The sequence below is a fragment of the Atractosteus spatula genome, chromosome 1, assembly GCF_055471065.1.
Source record: "Atractosteus spatula isolate fAtrSpa1 chromosome 1, fAtrSpa1.hap1, whole genome shotgun sequence".
NCBI classification, from domain to species: domain Eukaryota; kingdom Metazoa; phylum Chordata; class Actinopteri; order Semionotiformes; family Lepisosteidae; genus Atractosteus; species Atractosteus spatula.
The window spans coordinates 36,188,903-36,208,412 of NC_142706.1; the positions used below are offsets into that span (position 1 = coordinate 36,188,903).

At 35.8% G+C, this 19,510-nt stretch overlaps 1 protein-coding gene across 2 annotated transcripts in view; it reads left to right on the top strand.

Moving 5' to 3' along the window:
- Positions 1-19,510, top strand: part of slc2a9l2 (solute carrier family 2 member 9, like 2) — a 278,540-nt gene that overhangs the window by 25,059 nt on the left and 233,971 nt on the right. For both annotated transcript variants that reach the window (XM_088913608.1, XM_088913616.1), the window contains exons 3-4: positions 12,612-12,710; positions 16,309-16,469. In XM_088913608.1, the coding sequence (XP_088769734.1) occupies positions 12,612-12,710; positions 16,309-16,469 (260 nt within the window). The remainder of the gene's footprint in view (positions 1-12,611; positions 12,711-16,308; positions 16,470-19,510) is intronic.

A 19,510-nucleotide genomic window follows, 5' to 3' on the forward strand; every position in this document is an offset into this window, starting at 1 on the left:
TCTGGAGATTATATCTCTTATATCTTAATTTCCAGTGGTTCCATTCCAGAGACTAGTATACCTTTCATCTCTGGCACAGCTTTCTCTAGATAGATTATGTCTGTCGTCCTTTATGATTCCAGAAAGTATCTGGTAGCAGTATAAGTGTAGCAGAGAACTTTTCTAAGTTTCAGTATTTGCAATAATAGTAGTGCATACAGTTTGTGGAAATCATTTAAGATGAGGGTTTCAGTGATTCCAACTGGACGCATGTTTAATGTTTTATTTCAGATAGCAAACCCAATTCGATTATTTCGATATTCCACCTCTGTTTTTCAATTCCAGAAGAAAGTATAGCCAACCCCCAAAAGGGTTGAGAAGAATGGATCCGAAAAAATGGTCCTCCATTGGATATATTGTAACACCCTCGCCTGGTGGTGAGGAGGAAGCGCCCCTAGGCACTCATAGTACCGCTGGGCAGGCTGTGAGTTGTAGCCGGGGAGAGTCTGAGGGTCAGCACGATGACCAGTGGCTGACCCTACCTGTGTAAATAATGTCATAGTAGTTCTAGTGTCCTGTGTAGTCTTATAAGTGTATAGCGTGTTGTTAAGTAATTACCACCCTAAAGATGTGTACATGTTCCGTCAGTCTCCTCGTGTGTATATCCTGTGTTTGGTTTTGGTGTGGTTGTAAAAGAATAAAGCTATCGCTTGGTTTGTTAATCACGTCTCCACTGGTCCTTTCTTCTGAGAAGAACCTGTAAATGCTACAATATATTTCTATAGATATGTACAGTATATGTCATTTTTTGGGGGGAAGAAACCATTTGCACACCAGTTTCCACACATATCCTGATGGAACCCAAACTTGAGCCAATGGTATGAAGACCAAGACAATTGGAGGTCTCATTCTTCCCCGGTTTTTATTCTCCAGAACAGCCTTTGAGGTATTTTAAATGGTACAGATACAACCACTCACAATTCTTATTAATGCATTTGCAGTACTGTGGTGCAGTATGTTGTGTGGTTCACTGGCCAAAGACGACTGATAGGTAGCACTTGTGGTACATTACATGCTCAACAAGTACATCATTTAATGTTTCTCTAATGTGCATCTTTAACTCCATATTAATATTCCACTTAATATGGAATTATGTAACTAAAGGGAAATTTTAGTAACCAAAACATAAAAACAGAAGTACAGTATAACGTTGTTACAGTTTTTGGAAAAGTTTGATGTGCTCATTCTAACTATAAAAAATCTAAGAAATCTATAAAAGTTATAAGCTATAAAAAAGCTCTAAAAGTTTTAACATTTTCTATGAATATACTTTATAAATTTTTTTCTATACAATTATATACTTAAAACTTAAATGTTTAGAACTTTTCTGTGAATACTTGGTGTCGTTATTGTCGTGATTTTTAACTGCAGGATGGACTTGGGTGTTTATGTTGATTCTTCTGTGTCCTAGACAAAATAGGAATTGAATGAAAACAGACAGAATGCTTCAGTATATAGCAAAAAGAGAGGAATTTAAATCCAGGGAGGTTATGCTTAAACTTTGTAATTCACTAGTAAGGCTGTATTTTAAATATTTTCAATGTTGTTCACCCTACCACAAAATAAAACATTCTAGCTTTAGCTGAAGCTCAAGACCTTATCACCATAACAACTAAATGCATTGAATTTGGTTTGGTGAGATTATACTATACAAATATACAACATAATGCCAATAACAGAATGCATCCACCCAAAACATTCACAAACCATCCTAAACACACAACAGTGATAAAATAAATTACAGTAAGATAAATAATAATGAGGCCAGATAGAATAACAATGAGCCGTGCAAAAATATCAAAATTAAAATGCAGAGTTTAGGTACCTCACAGCCTACAAGTAGGTGCCGTTACAAATCTAGTAGTTCTTGTCTTAATAGACATAAGCTAGAGAGGAGGAACGTAAAGAAAGGTTGGGCAGGGTGGGATCTTGAGAGCTTTGCATTTTAGTCTAGAAAAGTGGTGTGAGTCCACAAAGGGAAGGTAGCATCCCAATTTTGGAGGCAATATACACTACTCTAGAAATACTGCAAATAAGATGATTCCAAAGAGATAGTAATATATTTTTGGTCAAAGGACCAAACTTTCTTCTGTTTATCATAAAATAATTTATGATTAATAAAAGCCTAAGGGGTATAAATAAGATAAATATTTCCTCACATGGATGTAGTTCAAACTCTGGGCTAAGCAAATACCATGTTAATGGTCAATCAGTTTAATTACTTTCTAAATCTGTTATGTTCTAGGATAAACATCACAAACAGGAAATCCATTGAGGATCTTAGTAGTGCTAATATCCATTTATCACAAAAAGTATTTTTTCACAGGAGATTCAAGACTTGATTGGGTAAATCAAAGATGTCTCACTGGGCTTAAACAGGGGGGATTAAATTTGGCATAACACCAACTGTGATCTGAAGCAGTCTGGGGCAGGCTTGCAGTCCAGGGGGAAAGGCCACATTAAAGAAACAAAGTTTTGGCCACATTAAAGAAAGAGACTGATCCCAGCTGGCCAGGAGCCCAGTAACCTAGTAAGCCCAGTAAGAAAAAACAAAATGATAATCTGCAAGAAACGGAGGAAAACAGAAAAAGTAGTATTTTAATATAAGCACACAGAAGTGAAAGGAAAGACAAGGTGCACCCCTCCTTCAGTACTGTGGAGGCAGTAAATGGAAGTATTGAGAGAAATCTGAAAAATGCAGGAGAATTAACATTCCTCAACACCCACATTCAAGATTAAAGAAAGGCATTTGCCTAGTATTTGTGTGTTGTAAAGCGTGAAAAGTAAAAAGCAAATAAACAATTCACAACTCCTCTGCATGTTACAGTATGTGATTTTGACTGTACAGTTTTAAAAAGTTCTGATTGGGCTGGAGAAGCAATACTTTAACATGAACAGATTTTTCAGATTTTTTAAAACATGAATAGGCTTTGAAAAAGAAGGCCTTCTTAGGAAAAAGGATTTTTTGGATTTAGGATTTTCACTTAGGATTTCTGAGTGAATACCTTCCTTTTTCACATTTTCTTTACTCTTTTGCTTGATCACAACCACATATTCTCTATACCTTTCCCTCTGGGTGTTCCCTATTTTAGGGCTCTCTCAACTCATCACACTCTAATTGATCTTTTATACTTAAGGTATATCCACAGAATTCATTTACACCAATCATAGGAATTTTCCTTCCAAGTTGCTCTGTTGCTTCCTACTGTAGCTCTCTTGCATGGAACATCCTGCTGCATGACGTCTAAACTCTGATTCTAACTATTCTATACTCCCTTTCCAGACAGCACTTCCTTGATCAAATCCTTATGCCTCCAGTTTGCCCTGGTCAAGCAAAGTACACCTGTTCCTCTGCAATGCACTTTATCATCAGGCTACCACCCAACCCACGTACAATACCTGAGTAGGGAAAAAGCCTCTTATTTCACTTAGAATTAAGTGTTATTAAAGCTTAAAGCAATTTTGCTGATGAAACTACTGGCATCCATTCTCTCAAACTAAACTGGCAATCAGATATTTTTACCACGTGTCTGCAAAAAATGTCAAAACTTTTTTTCCAAGACGCCAGTGAAGAATTCTATCCAAGATATTCTTTCTGCAACAGAAGAAACTTTGTGTTTGTGAACTCACAGTTGTTTTTGCTTGATCAACAAAATAAGACAGTTGTGTTTCATTTTGTCTCCATACATAATGTCCAAACATATTCTAAAAAAAGCTATAGCCTGGAAGAGCCAAATTCCCTTTTGTCTAACTTTTAACTGGACCCAGAAACCAAACTGAGCACAGGCTGTTATTAAAATCATTCAGCAAAATGCCAACTTTGACAGAGCCACAAAGTATTTCTCTTTCTCTCACTTCTGTCTGTATCAGGATCTTCCCAGCTCTGAACACCTACCAAAGATAAACCACGGCCCAATCTGCCAAACTTCATCTTGCCAGTGGGAAACGTAACTTAAGAATGTCTTATCATCAGATTTTTTAGTATAAATTTCTTTATTCACTTTGTAATTCTCAAGACTTGAACTACTATTCCAAATGCATGTATAATGTTTAGTTCAAAATAGTAAATATATATTTACTTTTATCTGAGAAAAAATACAATTACTTTACAGTATAGTCTCTGGCATACTCCTACCAGTTCTTCTTGAGCAACATTTTAGCTCCCCCTTTCTTACAGATTTTTACAACTTCTTTTCAAGACCCTTGAACTTTCCAGCTTAGACTATTGTATCTCACTATTAACACGCCTTCCTGCCAATTAAATTTGACCACTTCATCTCATTCAGCATTATCTTTTTCTCCCTCACTATTAATAATATAATCTTTATTTTAAATAGTGGCTTTCATAATACATCAAGCCATTCAAGCATCTGAAGGTGAGCATTTCTGTTTTGAATAAAGGCCAGTGTGAAAAATCTGTAAAAGTTAATTAAAATGCATAATATTGGATTTCAGCAGCTGAGTTCCAAACATAATAATAATAACAATTAATAATTCCTTACACTTATATTGCACTTTTCTGGACATTCCACTCAAAGAACTTTACAGGTAATGGTGACTCCCCCTCCACCACCACCAATGTGCAGCATCCACCTGGATGATGTGACAGTCAGGACCTTGGTTTAACATCTCATCTGAATGACGACACCTTTTTTTGTTACAGTACAGTGTCCACGTCACTATACTGGGGCATTAGGACCTACACAGATCACAGGGTTAGTGTCCCCTGTTTGCCCCACTAACACCTCTTCCAGCAACAACCTTAGTTTTTCTCTGGAGGTCTCCCATCCAGGTACTGAAAAGGTTCACACCTGCTTAGTGTCAGCAGGTTGCCAAATGTGAGTTTCAGAGTGTTATAACTGCTGGCAAACTTGCTGGCATGCTTCAATTTGTGAGCAATATTGGAAAATATCAGTAGGCACTGCAATACAATAATCACAGCTGAAAAGGACAAAAGCAATGATCTGATAGTCCCTAGTTATCCAGACAGTACACTCTCCATAGGACGAAAACAGCAAAAGAGTAGTCATGAGCTAGCGAATGTCCTTTTCCTCCTCTGGTTTGAAGGAAAAGGCTGATCAAGTGACTCTCTTAATCTTTCACATTCATCAGCTCTCTCCCTCTCTTCCATCCAGGATGGCAACTGTATACTTTCATTCCCTGAATCTACTAGAGGTTCTGTCCAGTATAACAGTAGACATTTGTCTTCTTTCTGCTCTAGACGTTCATCCAGGGAAGCAATGGCTAAACACTGTGTCCCCAAAATGTCTGGAGGCTCAGTAAAGGGCAGACAAAAAGTATATTTTCATCTCCCTCCACCACTGGAGAACCAAGGTAGGAAAGCAATAACCAACCAGTAGGCCTCTCCACCTCTGGAGGCTCGGGCCAGGGTGGCAATAGTACTTCACTTAGTCCCTGTTCCTCTGGGAGCTTGGGCCAAGGTGCATCTGCAATTGACTAAGGTCTTGGATCACTTGTCTCCCTCCACAACTACTTAGTACTCAAGGAACAGGTCACAGAATTACCCATATGAAAGTTTACAAATGAAAGGCCATTTGACCCATCTAGCAACAAGTTCATTCAGTTCATTGTTAACGTCTTCCAATTGCTTCTAAAATATGTGTTTGCATTGGGCCTTTCTGTACTGCAGCTGCATAGCATGGGTTTCATAGATATGCATTTATCTCCAGGTAGCTTACCTGTTGTTTGTTAACCCGAGTTATTGATTTGAGGTGCTGAAACATGTACTGAAATAAAGTGTACATACTGTAAATCAAAAACATTTCTCAGCATTCATATTTACCAGGAGAGGGTCAGGGTTAGAGAATCACCAACACCAGACATTTATCAATAATATGAATGTGGGTTAAGTGCAACCAACAAAAATTATTTAATGTAATCTTTCTAATATTTCTTTGACATTTATGGATTGTTACATATTTTTTCTATACCAACTTGTTGCGAAGACGTGTTTTGAAAAAAGTATACTTGAAGCAGAAACCTTTCTTTGGTATTCAAACATCCCACATTAGGGTTAGGGTTAGAGAATCACTGACACCAGACATTTATAAATAATATGAATGTGGTTAAAAATCAAATAGTATGAATATTTTCTTGGAATCTCTTTAATTTTAGGACTAGTCACTGTTATTGATGACGTATTAGATTACGCACAATTCCCCAAGACTTGTTACCAAAATATTCCCCTTTAATTGATTCCAACACTGAAACTAACATAAGACGACACATTTAAACAGATAGGACACCTTGATTATCTTCAGAATTTCACAGAAATGTTAACCCTAATACTCCCCAGTAGCTGCCACTTCCCTTGGTTGTTATTCTTTGAGCTGACTTGGCCTTATCATATCCTCACATGGCCTCTTGTGGCAATGCTATGCTGATAGTGTCCAGCTCTCCTCCCACCTTACTAGCATTTTCGGCAGATGTCACCTCCATGATGACCAGCCACTATTTCCAGTTCAATGTCTACAAGGCTGAGCTCATCTAAACCCTGGCCTAACATCTTCAACAACAACCTCATATTCACACATTACACCTTATCTGTGAATTCCAATAAGATTCCAGCATACTCCCAGAGCACTATCAGGCCCTGCTAGGGCACCGAGATCCATTTCATCTGGCCGATTGGATATGCTATATGGATATACTGTATGTTATTGGATATCCTGGGGCTGCAAGTCCTAGGAACTGTTAAACTAATCTCTTCGGGATATACAGATGCATCCACTCAGTATGTGTGGAAGATCTTCCAAATACCTCAAAAGTAATCTGTTGCATTCACTGGGTAAAGATGATCAATATGTGACACTTGTGGTGTAATAGATGTTAGTGAAATGATTGCTTTATTTTATCTGTTTCTCCACTGTGCATGTTTAAATCTGCTTAATACAGAATATTAATAGGAAGTTTTAAAGGTAAATTTTGGTAACTGAAAATAAAAACTGAAGGCACACTGCGTTACTTTTGAGGTATATGGATGAAATACCGTATGTTCTAAATATACTAAATACCATTTGTAAATTGAAAATTTCAGCAAACAATTTTGGTGGCTTTAAAACCATACAGCATCATAATGTATGTCCAGTATATTTATATGGCATACGATCACACTGCAGCTCACAGATGTGTACGCTACCGTTTTGATATACTGCATCTGTGGATATGACTTCATGTAATTTGCATGTGTGGAACTTTGGGAGACAAGACACAGTGGGCGTTTTGTTTTCATTATACTGTGAATCAGTCCCTGAGGGATACCGTCCAAGGTTTCGACACGATAAAAACGTCAAACCTTTTTTGAGTTTGCATTTGAGAAAGTGGTACCGTTTAAGAAGTCATGTACTACTTGCAAAGTAGCTGATTCGACAACCTTAAACAGCTGATTTTGCTTGAAGAAATTAAAATCTGTCTGAATGTACTGTAGCTTTCATTTAATTGAGCTGAAAGTCACCTTGCTCTTACAAGTAGCTGAAAGACAAAGACAAAATATAGATTTTCTCAATTGGATGTAAACCTGAAAGAGCCACATTCACAACAAGCTATAATAATAAACTATTTTTAGATATATGTCAAAATCATTCACCAAAGGAACAGTCTGTGCAGGATTTGAACCACTCACCTTGGAGTAGTGAGCACCTGTCTAAACCACTGTGTTAAACTGCTACTTGGGTGCAGCACCCAAGACATTACACTCTATGTCCATTACCACCATGAGGACAACAGAAGTTTTTAAAAAATGAAATTCAAAATGTTTCCAAAATATCCACAAGTGATACTTTAGTTGCCAACATATCTTTAGTTACATGATTCCATATTAATATTCCTTATCAGGCAGTATTAAATCAGTTACAACTTTTTTTACAACCATAACAGCAAGAGTTCTTATCTCAACGCAGATGTACTGTAAACCTGAAAGAAGCACATCGCATTCACAGCAAGTTAAAGTATAATAATAAACTATTTTTATTATATCCAAGTGATTTTGTTTTTGTAAAAAAACTTTTTTAAATTATATTTAACATACTTTAATATGGAGTCTAAATAGTATACAACTTAAATTTAGCAGAGTTGTTTAGCAGAAGTGCTCAGGGTGGAGTGTGATTAGTGCGAGTGCGCTTCCGTGTAAGAATATGGTGGGATGAAGGCGTGACACTTTTCAGGTAATGGGGACTCCCCTCCACCACCACCAATGTGCAGCATCCATCTGGATGATGCGACGGCAGCTATAGTGCGCCAGAACGCTTATCACACATCAGCTATCAGTGGCGAGGAGAGCAGAGTAATGAAGCCCATTCATAGATTAAAGTAAATTTGCAGTAAAATGCATGTTGTTTTCTTTTAAATTATAATTAGCAATGAATCATTAAAGTAATCTAAAGATTTGTTTACCCATTTGTTTTACAATGCCACGCCTTGCAAAACTATTCATTCCCCTGCGTAACTATTCATTACTGTACATCTGTGTGTAATCAAAGGAATTTCACTTCATTTAGCACTTCACTTAATTTAGCAAGTACACTAGTAAATTCCTTGAGATATTTTGAGATATATATTGAATTTTAAAGCAACAGTTCACACAATGATATGAAAATTCAACCAAGACCAAAGTTTTCAAGACCTATCTGGGACAAAGAGGCAGAAAGACTGGTAGGGGGGGGAAAAGAATAAATAATAACAATAATAATAAATAATTGCTTACACTTATATAACACATTTCTGGACACTGCATTCAAAGCGCTTTACAGGTAATAGGGACTCCCCTCCACCACCACCAATGTGCAGCATCCACCTGGAAAAGAAAATGGTTACTTTTTAATGAAATGTGCATAATACCACCAAAACCTACATGGACTGGGCCACCCTTCCGAACTAAGCAGCCAGACAAGCAGAAAACTGATTAAGAATGTTAATGGGGAGCCAACAGTTACTTTGATAGAAGTTCTATATCTGACAGTATCCCCGTCTCTACACTGGGCTTTCCTGTATGGTTGTGTAGGAAGAATGAAGCTTTTCCTAAAAAAGACTCTTAATATCTGAAATACACTGCAGGGATGTGGCAGGTAGCTTATGAGTTAAGACAAAAACTTTAATTTTGTAGTCTAAATACAGTGTATCTGGTGCAAGCAGAACAGCACATCAAACAGTCAGCATCAGTCATCAGGCTAAAACGACCTCCTCCTCTTTTGTAAACTTTACTATGTTCAACTGGCAAACATGGTGAATGTCATAATCAGTATATGGGGAAGCTCCTCGTCAGCAGGCACTATGAAGCTTGTCAAGAGTAAAGGAAAAATAGATGGTAAAAGTTAAAGTAAAGTTGAATCTTAGTGGAACATTGAGTCACCAAAGAATACTGAACTAGGTCAAAAATTCACATTTCAGCAGGACAATTACCTGACTTGAAGAAAACGTATGGTGAGACTTGATGATTACAATCCATCAATTATCCCAAAAGAGTTCGAAGAACTGGAGCAATCTTGCCAGGAGAATTTACAACTGTGCAAAGCTGTTAAGAGAACTATCCAAAAATGTTATCAGCAGTAATTTCTGCTAAACGTGCTTCCACCAACTATTGACTTAAGGGACAGAATATTTATGCAATCATTAAATTTCACTTTATATGCAGTATCTTCGGAGATTTTGATGACTTTCAGCATCCTTCACCTATAACTGCATTCACTTGGGATTTTTTCCACAATTTTCTACAGCTATTTAATATTATATTATTGCATATTATTTAATATTATGCGACACACCAGTGGCTTGGGGATCCACCGCAAGTTAATTTTTTCATATGCAGGCTTAAAAAAAATGAAAAATGGAACCTCGAATGAAAAAACTAGGATTTTATATTTATAAATACTGTATAAAATGAAAATGCATACCTTACAAAACAAAACCCTATGATCTTCTAATTAACTTCTTAAGTACCTACTGTATGTTTAATCATGCAATTAAGATGCTTCTCCACATTGGGTCTGACCTTCCATCCATCAGTCCACTATCTCACGGCTCTTTCTCTCTCTACTGATTTTCTTGTACAGAAGCCTCAATTTCAGTCATTACCTGATGAATTGTCTTCTATCAGCTGAATGAAGATGACAGGATATTCCACACAGCGTTCAGGGAATGTTGTTATTTCAGTTATAGACATTTAGAATATAACTAAATATTGTCCTGATTTGTGCATCATGAACGTAGCCTCATTTCAAACAACAGACCATATTAAAAAAAAAACAGTATTGTATGGAAAAAGCATACTTGGCCCTGGCAAAATTTTTATTTTCATTTAGATGAAAACCAAATATTATGACTTAATTCAATATTTGTTTCCACAATTGTTCCAATGTTAATGCAAAGTACTAAGGGATTCTTTGGGATGAAACACATTATATAAATTCTCTTCAGTAACTGCTTATTTGATAAGATTAGATGCAATTAATGTGCTTTATATTCAAAACATGCTAAATTTGTTCTGAATTTAAGGGCTAATGTCTTTAATGTTGCATTTTAGATAATGATGACGTGGAATTATGAAAAATAAAGTCTTAGGGGGGATCCAGATAAAGTTGTGGTTATGGTCTTTCAGGAAAAGCATTTTAGAGCCTTTGCAGTGTCCTACAGAATCATTTAATTGGTCTCACCTTAGCATAAATTTAGATCAGATCTGCATAAAGTAATTTGTCTTCATCATTATCAGGTCATTAAGATGAGAGCTTTGGGCAGAATGCACAAACATTTTTGGTTTTTATCAGGCAGTTATCTGCGAGCCAACTTGATCAAGGTAACAGTTAGGGCATGAGATCCTGAAATATGCTTAAAAAAATATTTTAAAAGGATGATTTGTTCTCAAAGGAGGATATTCTTTGAGTTTTTTGTTTAGGTTTTTAATACTGAAGTTAAGATTACAATCAACAGGAAGTGAAAAATCAATTTAAAAGCTTAGGAAGGAAAATAGATTGAATGATATTTTTATTCCATTATATGATACAGTATGCAAGTGTTTTGTACATTTCACTCATGACATCCTCTACTGCAGATTTTCCCAAGCAGAGGTGCTTTTTGAGGTGGCTTAATCCCAATGATTTGACAACTGACATCTACAGCCTAACGTCTTACATGGCTCTTGCATCTAATCACAAAATAATCTTTTGTCTGTGTAATCATGTCACTTGCATGAAAAATGCATCCTGTGATGGCTTTGAACACTAATAAGAAAGCAGTGGGGGCAGAGTATTTGATTACTTTGTATTGAAATAAAAGGGCACAATTATATGAAAGAATTGCAAAGATTGTTTTTTAACAGGGTAGTAATTAAAAATGACCTCTGCTCATGTTTGCTGTGACCTTAATTTGTAAAGTGCTGGTTATTAATGAATGAGTTTATTTTAAAGGAAATCATTCCTAAAGACTTCATGGGGTGTCTAAACAGCCTTTCTAAATGAGGGAAGATTTGAAAATGAAACCATCCAAAACAACAAATAGAATCTAATGCATTAAGAATTTATACATCTATTAAGACATCTTAATAACATACATATTTTACACTTTTGACTAAAATGTTTTTTGTTTTGCTGTTTTATGTGTCTGTCCAATTTGAACTTCTGGAAATGACTCTTTTACCCTTGCCAACTCACTCTTCTGTGAATCTGCACAGCCAGCTGTATGCTGCCACTTGAAATATCTTTGCCACCGTCAACCAACAATGCTTTATAACGGCATGAGGAGAATAGAAATGAAAGACATTTTCTTCAAAACCCACCAGTCCAACCTGCAAGCTTCCCAGTGCCTTAACACTCCACAAGGAAGTTAGTACCCACTGTATGAGTGGCCTATCCCTTCCTTTCCCCTCACTTTGTCCCTACACGTCTTAGGGCATTCAGAAAGCTGGTTGCTGTTTTACTGAAAACGGAGAGAGCTTTGTATAGCTAACATCCAGCCTACCTTGAAGGCCAACTTTGTACAATCATTTGGAAAATCTTGGTCACAGCTGACCCAGCAATATCTATAATTTATGTTATTTTGAAGAAAAGTATTAGTCCCCAAAGATTACCAATTAGTTCAATCTCCCAACAAATTTATCCTAGTCTAAGTTTATGGAAATGAAACAGTGGATTTTTGTTTTTGGCAATAATTTTTTTTCTGTGGTTCTCAAATTTTTTATGTTACATACCCAGAAAAGACTCATTAATTTAATCATAACTAAAACAATGTTTCTATTTGCTATTTGTATTTTGGTATTGGTCAAGCCCTAAACAGTTTCACTTAGACTTATTCTATTTAGACTATTGTACATAATTTCTATGTAACTATTCTAACCCACTGTTATAGTCAACAGATCCCTACAATCTTTGCATATGCATGATTGGCAGAGAGTGACATAAGCATATATAGTATAATTTGATATGCTGTTATTTTTATGTTGTTCATTTTGAAAAGAAAAAAATCTGCAGCTTATTTAAATTTGTTTTTCATATTTAATATTTTAAAAGTAGTTTTGAACACTGATACATGAAATGTACCTTACAGTATCCCTGTTTCTCTTTTAGATATGGACAGTTCGTCTTGTGATTTCATCTTTTTTTGGAGCTCTTGGGTCTTCTTATTTGTATGGCTACAATTTGTCAGTAGTCAATGCACCGTCCTCAGTAAGTCATTACTTATTTTTTAACAGACATTGCTACATTATTATTGCTGCCCTTATTTTTCAGCACATATTTCAACAGTTGAAAAGGCATTTTCATTTAATATTGTTATTGTGATGGGGCCTATCCCATGGCCTGCAGGGTGATGTAGGTCAAAGGGATTTAGACTTACTAAATTAGTACTTACCTTTTTGTTTAGGTTCTTTTGTTAAGGAGGCCAAAAAAGGAGAAATACAATTGGTGAAGTTTGAAATGTTTGGTAGCTGCAGTCATTCTTTGTTAGGTCAGTACCTGCTTAATAGTCAAAACCACATTAAGAGTGAGGGCCACATTTAAACTCTAGTAAACCGCTACCAGACCGACTCTGGCCTGTTTTCACAGTGTCCTTTTCTGGACTGGAGGGGAGTTGGCCTCCCCATCCCTTTGCTAACACCGGTGTTTTAAAAGTAATTATTCATGTTACAATATGTTTAAGAAAATATATTGTAGAAATATTTTGTGGTCACTGAGGTATATTTTAGGTATTGTGTTTTAGTATAATGGGGTATTTATTAGGTGCGTATGTGAAAAGGATTCATGTATCTTTAAGTTTATTGTGGGAGGTTACAGGAGGTGGAGCCTCCACAATAAAATGCAGAGAGAGTTATCTTGTGAGATCTAAGGAGGAAGGTGCTGTGGTTGTTTTGTAATGGGCACTGGATGACTGCAGTTTGGTCTCTTGTTGTAGCTTGCTGCTGTCTTTTTAATACATTAGGACTTTTTTGTATCTTTTTGATTGTGCTTTGGTTCAATTTGGTACCTGTTTAGAACTGAGCCCCAGTGACTGTAGGGAGTGGTCTTATGACAGCTATTGATTAAATAAAATTTCCTAATGAATGTTATACTTATACATATGAATGTTATACTTACTATCATCACTAAAAACAGCTGGCTGTTCTTCAGTCTTTTGTAATGAACTGAGTGTTTATTTAAAATGTTTGAATATGCTGACTATGTGCAAATTAATTTTTCACTTTACTCAAATGTGTTGCTGTCAATGATGACAGCTGATATTCATTTTTAACTCAAATGAAAACCTTCATTCTTTCACTTGTTAAATGTAACTCGTCAAAGGTTAAGGCTATTCCAAGAAATAAATCATATACAGTAACACATTTTAAGCACATTTGTTTGGTAAAAGAAAGTAGAATTAGAGAAAGTTTGGAATCAGAAAATATCAATAAGGTTACTGCTTAATGACATGCATTTTAATTTAAACTCAAAATTCAGAAAGTTTTCATATGTTGTGTAGGTAACTTTCAACAGAGGTAAAAAAGATAGAAGAGTGTTCAAAAATAAATAAAATGTGACAAAGTCATACTCGACATGGTACAAAGAAATGAGAAAGGTGTAAGGGAAGAAAATATTTCAGATTTATCCTCTTGAAGTCTTCTGTGGTGCATTTCAATCAAGGTTTCACAGTTTTCATGACATAGATCACCAAACCTCTATGGAGAAAAAATGGGTAAATCTTTTGGATACTTTAAAAAGCTTAACTGAAATCACATTGCTATCATGCCTCTGGATACATTTGATGAAATGTAATTGAAATAGATTTTTTGTTATCTTGTTGCTACCACTGAATTATTTACAACTTGAATGAAGGATGTTTGTAATGAAATGTTTAATGTCCTCTTGCACTCTTATTGCCTTAAAGGTTAGATTTTGAAAAAAGTAATGTACCATACCGCTTTTTACCATAGGGTGTCGCAGGAAGCCAAAGCCTACTTGGCAAGCAACGAGCGCAAGGTGGGGTACACCCTGGTCGGGGAGCTAGTCCATCTCAGGGCATGTGCAAGCCAATCATACATGAGGACAATTTAGAAGTCACAGTAAAGGCTGAGGGGGGAAATTTGTCCTGGACACCAGGATAACTCCCTACTCTTCTCAAGAAATGCCTGGGGATCTTTAATGACAAATGAGAGTCAGGACCTCGGTTTAAAATCTCATCTGAAAGATGGTGCCCACTACAGTATAGTGTCCCGTGTCACTATACCGGGGCATTAGGATCCACACAGATAGCAGGGTGGGTGCCAACCCCCACTGGTCCCACTAACACCACTTCCAGCAGCAACCATAATTTTTTCCAGGAGGTCTCATCTCCAGGTATTGGCCAGGCTCAACCCTGCTTAGCTTCAGTGGGTAACCAGTTGAGAGCTGCAGGGTGATATAGCCGCTGGCAGTTTTTGAGAAAAGTAAAAGGACAAAACCACTTCTTTAGCACTTAAAAATGCAATGTGATTCCAAATCCTCTGATCAAATCTCATCTTAAGGTTTTAGGCATGAATGTAGGTGATAGTGAATTACAATATTTCTTTCAATACCAGAACGAAGGGGAGTAATTTTTTATGTTACAAGAAAATTATTTTAATTCAAGTTTTTATTATAGTCAACGTTGGGGCTAAGGGTAGTGATGTACTGTATTCAGTTCATTTTTAGTAAATTAAATTTCATGCCTCGCAGGGGAAAGATTGAAAATGGAATGTCATATTCCATTGCATCATGGAGCCTTGTATAATAATAGAAATTTTATGATGTTTGAAGTTTATTATGAAATAAAGAGTGAATTTTCAACTGTAGAAGTAATCACTATATAATATAGTGCACCAAGTCAAAATTCTATCAATGACAGTGAAGGCCCAGGTGCAACCAAGCTGCTGATAAATCATATAGTTTCAGAAGTACTGTAATAAAGCCTTCTGTATAAATGGGAAGGGGGCACTTATTAGTGTCTGAGATTACACTTGATTTTTGAACTGGGACGTTTTGTTAGAGTGAGTGTGATAGATCTTGGCTTGGGACAGTACACTAGGATTTATGTACTATGATCTCCACACCAGAATCAGGAAGCTATGGGTTTTGAGAGCTAGACATGAGACCTGTATACTGTAGCATTGCTACCTTGCAGGGCTAGGGTCTTAGGTTCAGTTCTGGACCTGAGGTGCAATCAACATGGAGATTGTATGTTCCCTCTATGTTCTAGTGGGTTTCCTCTGAGTTCTTTAGTTTCCTTCCAGTCCAAAAGCATATTAGTAGGGTGATTGGCTTATGGGAAAGTTGGCACTAGTGTGAGTATGGGCCCTGCAATGGACAGACATCACATCCAGGGTGTGTTGCTTGCCTGAATAGGTTCAGGCTCCCCTGTGACCCTGAATTGGATGAAAAGGTATGAAGATAGTTAGAGGAAAAACATTTTGAAGGCTTTCCTGAGACTTTGAAACATAGAGATTTATGTCATATGTTATCTTTGTCATCGATGCTTCAAGGAAAAAAAAAGCCATTATCTGTATCTAATGCAAATTGTCTGTGTCATTTTTGTGTCAAAATGTGTTCAATGTGATTCTAATGCCTCAGAATGCAGTTAAATAGTGGATAAATGAATATTTTATAGGCATTTTAATGTTGCACTGCAGATGTATAGTACAATGCATATTTACTTTTACAGACTGAACTGCACTTCATAGTGTGCATAACTACAAATTTAGACAGACATTTTGTTTAGTAAATTATTAATGAAAATGTATTTTCATTATTAAATGGACCTTTTGTTTTACTCTCACAGTATGTTAAAGCCTTTTACAACCAAACCTGGATTGAAAGATATGACCATCCAATTGAAGCAGGATCTCTGACTATTCTGTGGTCAGTAACAGTCTCCATTTTTGCGGTTGGAGGTCTTTTTGGTGCTGTGGGAGTCCACCTGCTTGTAAAATATGTGGGAAGGTGAGTATGAAAGCGTATATCCATTTTCCTGAATTTCTTATCTGAATTGTCTATCAAAATATTTAAAAAAATGCCTTAATGCAGTGTTACAAATAGGTGGTTATGGGAATAGTGAATATCAGGAATTACTGAGCAATTGAATTAACAAACAAAATAATCATAACCACCAGCATATAGATGAGTTTGCCAGGAATATATCTGAGCAGTTGGAATAGTAAGAGGCACATAAGGTATTTGTTCTCTGGCACAGCTTTGGTGAAAAGAGTAATAATTCAGGCACACTTAGTTAAACAAATATTTATTAATATTGACAGTACACACACTAAACAACACAGAACATAAAGATACAAAACACAAGTTATACTATCTACAAACTTTCTAATAAGGTATCCCAGAATTCTAACTTCCTAACAACCCAGAAAAAAAAATATTATGCAAATTATTATTATTATTATTAATTAGAATAGGTTTGTACTGATTTTCCTCTCACAGCAAGTGTCTTTCTTCACATATTTATATTAATTTAATATTTTATATATTGATGTATATATTAATAGCAATATATTAATAATATATTCATTTATATATTCAATAATATATGTATAATTATAAGTAATATATATTTCATATACATGTCATATAATATTTCATATATTGTGTCCTTAGAAAGAATCCGCACCCTTTAAAAATAGCAAATATTGTTGAGTTATGACCAGAATTTTTAAATATGATTTCCCTTGATTCACACAACATCTGAAAAAATTGAAAGGGAGGATTTTTTATTGTGTAACAAAAATATGAAAATTATTAACCAAAATATCTTACTGTACATACTGAGCCAATACTTTATAGAAGCACATTTTGCAGCAATTAGAGTTTTGGGTTTGGGGATTTCCAGCCATTCTCCCTTGAAGATTTGCTTAAGCTATGTCAAGTTGTATAAGGAGCTTCTTTGAATCATAAGTCCTACCACAAATCATGGGTTGTCACTGAACCATTCAAGAATACTGACCTTCATGTTCTGAAGCCACTCCATTGGTGTTTTGGCTGTAAGCTTGGGGTCGTTGTCACTTTGAACTATGAATCTGCTCCCCAGTCTAAAGCTTTTTGGTGACTGGCTCTGCGCAAGGATTTGCCTGTGTTTTGTTCAATTCATTGTATCCAGTTTCCATTCAAGGTAGGATAGGCTGCCCAACACCCCCTTCCCCCCCTTAACTATTGTGAAGATAGAACTAGGGGGTTTGCTGCAAAGATATCGATGTGAAAGTGGGAGGGATGCAAGTGTGTCATGGATTTGTCATGGATGTGAGACTAGAATCAAGTGGCAAATTAGAATTTAACCTTCCTCTTGAATTCCTATTAAAATGTACAGTATATTAGAATCCCATCTCTGTTCTTGGAATCAATATCTGAAGGAAGTTCATATGGAAATCTAACATGTTTGGTGTATTCAGTACTTTTGTTCTAGCCTAGGATATTCAAGAGAATTACTTATGTCATTTACTGAGCAGGTTCTTGTTGTAGGATATTCGCCTAAACATTAGGTTACCTGGACTGCACTGCATGCAATAATATGTCCAATGGTTTCTTATCATGTCCCATTTTGTAAAATTACAAACAATACATATACATTTCCAAAAAAATTAAAGTTTTGGAGTGCTGTTTTGTATTTTTAAACATGATAATGCTCATATAATTTGAACCTTCAGATAAATTAAACAAATTATGATTAAAAATGGTGAAAATACGTTGTATAGCATTACATTCTCTGGATCAAATCTCATCTCAAACTTTTTTTTTCATGCAGGATAAAACAGTTAAATTATGGTAATATCAATAAGCTTAAATTTGATCATCGTAAGGGAGTATGCCAAAATCATTGTCAATCATTTAAGCGGTCACTTATTCAGAGAGGTTTTGAGCATTGGTCAGACAGGATTTTAATATTCAAAGCTCATATTGACGTGTCCCATTTCCAAACAGCTTATTTAAAACTAATTGGCTTGTGAGAGCTTGTGAGGTTTTGCTACATTTCCAAGATAATTATATTTGTGTTTTTTTATACTTTCACACAAGATTTTTTATTGGCCTCTAGAAATCTTTGTGAATAGCATCCTACACTCCCTTGTGTACAATGCAGTGAATACCATCGGAATCCGGTCTTTTTAGGTATACCTAAACCCTCTTAGTAATATTTCTAATTGGAACATACTAACTTACTATTATACATTTTGTATATAATGCAAATTCCTCTGCAAATTCCATTAATATATACATTAATACTGCTTGAATGTTCTTCTGTTCTGAAACTTTATCTTAAATAGTGAGAAGCAAAGCATCTAAGCACTTGCGGTATCCTAAAGGAAAACAAGACTGCCAATGTTTTCCATCAACTGGGTTTTCATCAGCAAGAGTAATGGAAGCACGTACCCAGGAGAATCCATCAGATGTATTTTCAGTTCGGTGTTTGTTTAAACATTCCCCTGTGTCTGGTTACTCCCAGAGCATTTTTCTACACACAGATAAGCAATGTGCAAGCTGCTACTTACAAATAAACTATGGAGATTAATGACCTCTTCTGCATGTCTGAAACTCAAGTCTTAACTGCAGAACTAACTGCATTTTTGTGACACCCCTTTCACATAGAAATGCTGAAAATATGTATGCTGTAATTAAAAAGGATTATGTCACTCATGTAGAGAGTTCAGTGTAGAAAATGGAATCTTTTACTGTGTAATGAATTATATACTAGGTCTATAATTACACTGGGTGACTGGGAATAACTCAGATTTCAGTGTACTCTTCTGCCAATTAAGACACATTACATACGTGTGTAAGGCCTAAACCACTCAAGTTAATAAATACATTTCAGTTGAAATGGTAATTAAATATTTGACAATATGAATGATTTGAAAACACACAATGAAGTTAAATTTGTTTCATATTGAGCAGATGATGAACATATCTATTTTATACAGAGTTTTAACCTGTACTTATTTCTGGTTATGTATGAAGTAACTGTAGAAGTTATAGCCAATGTA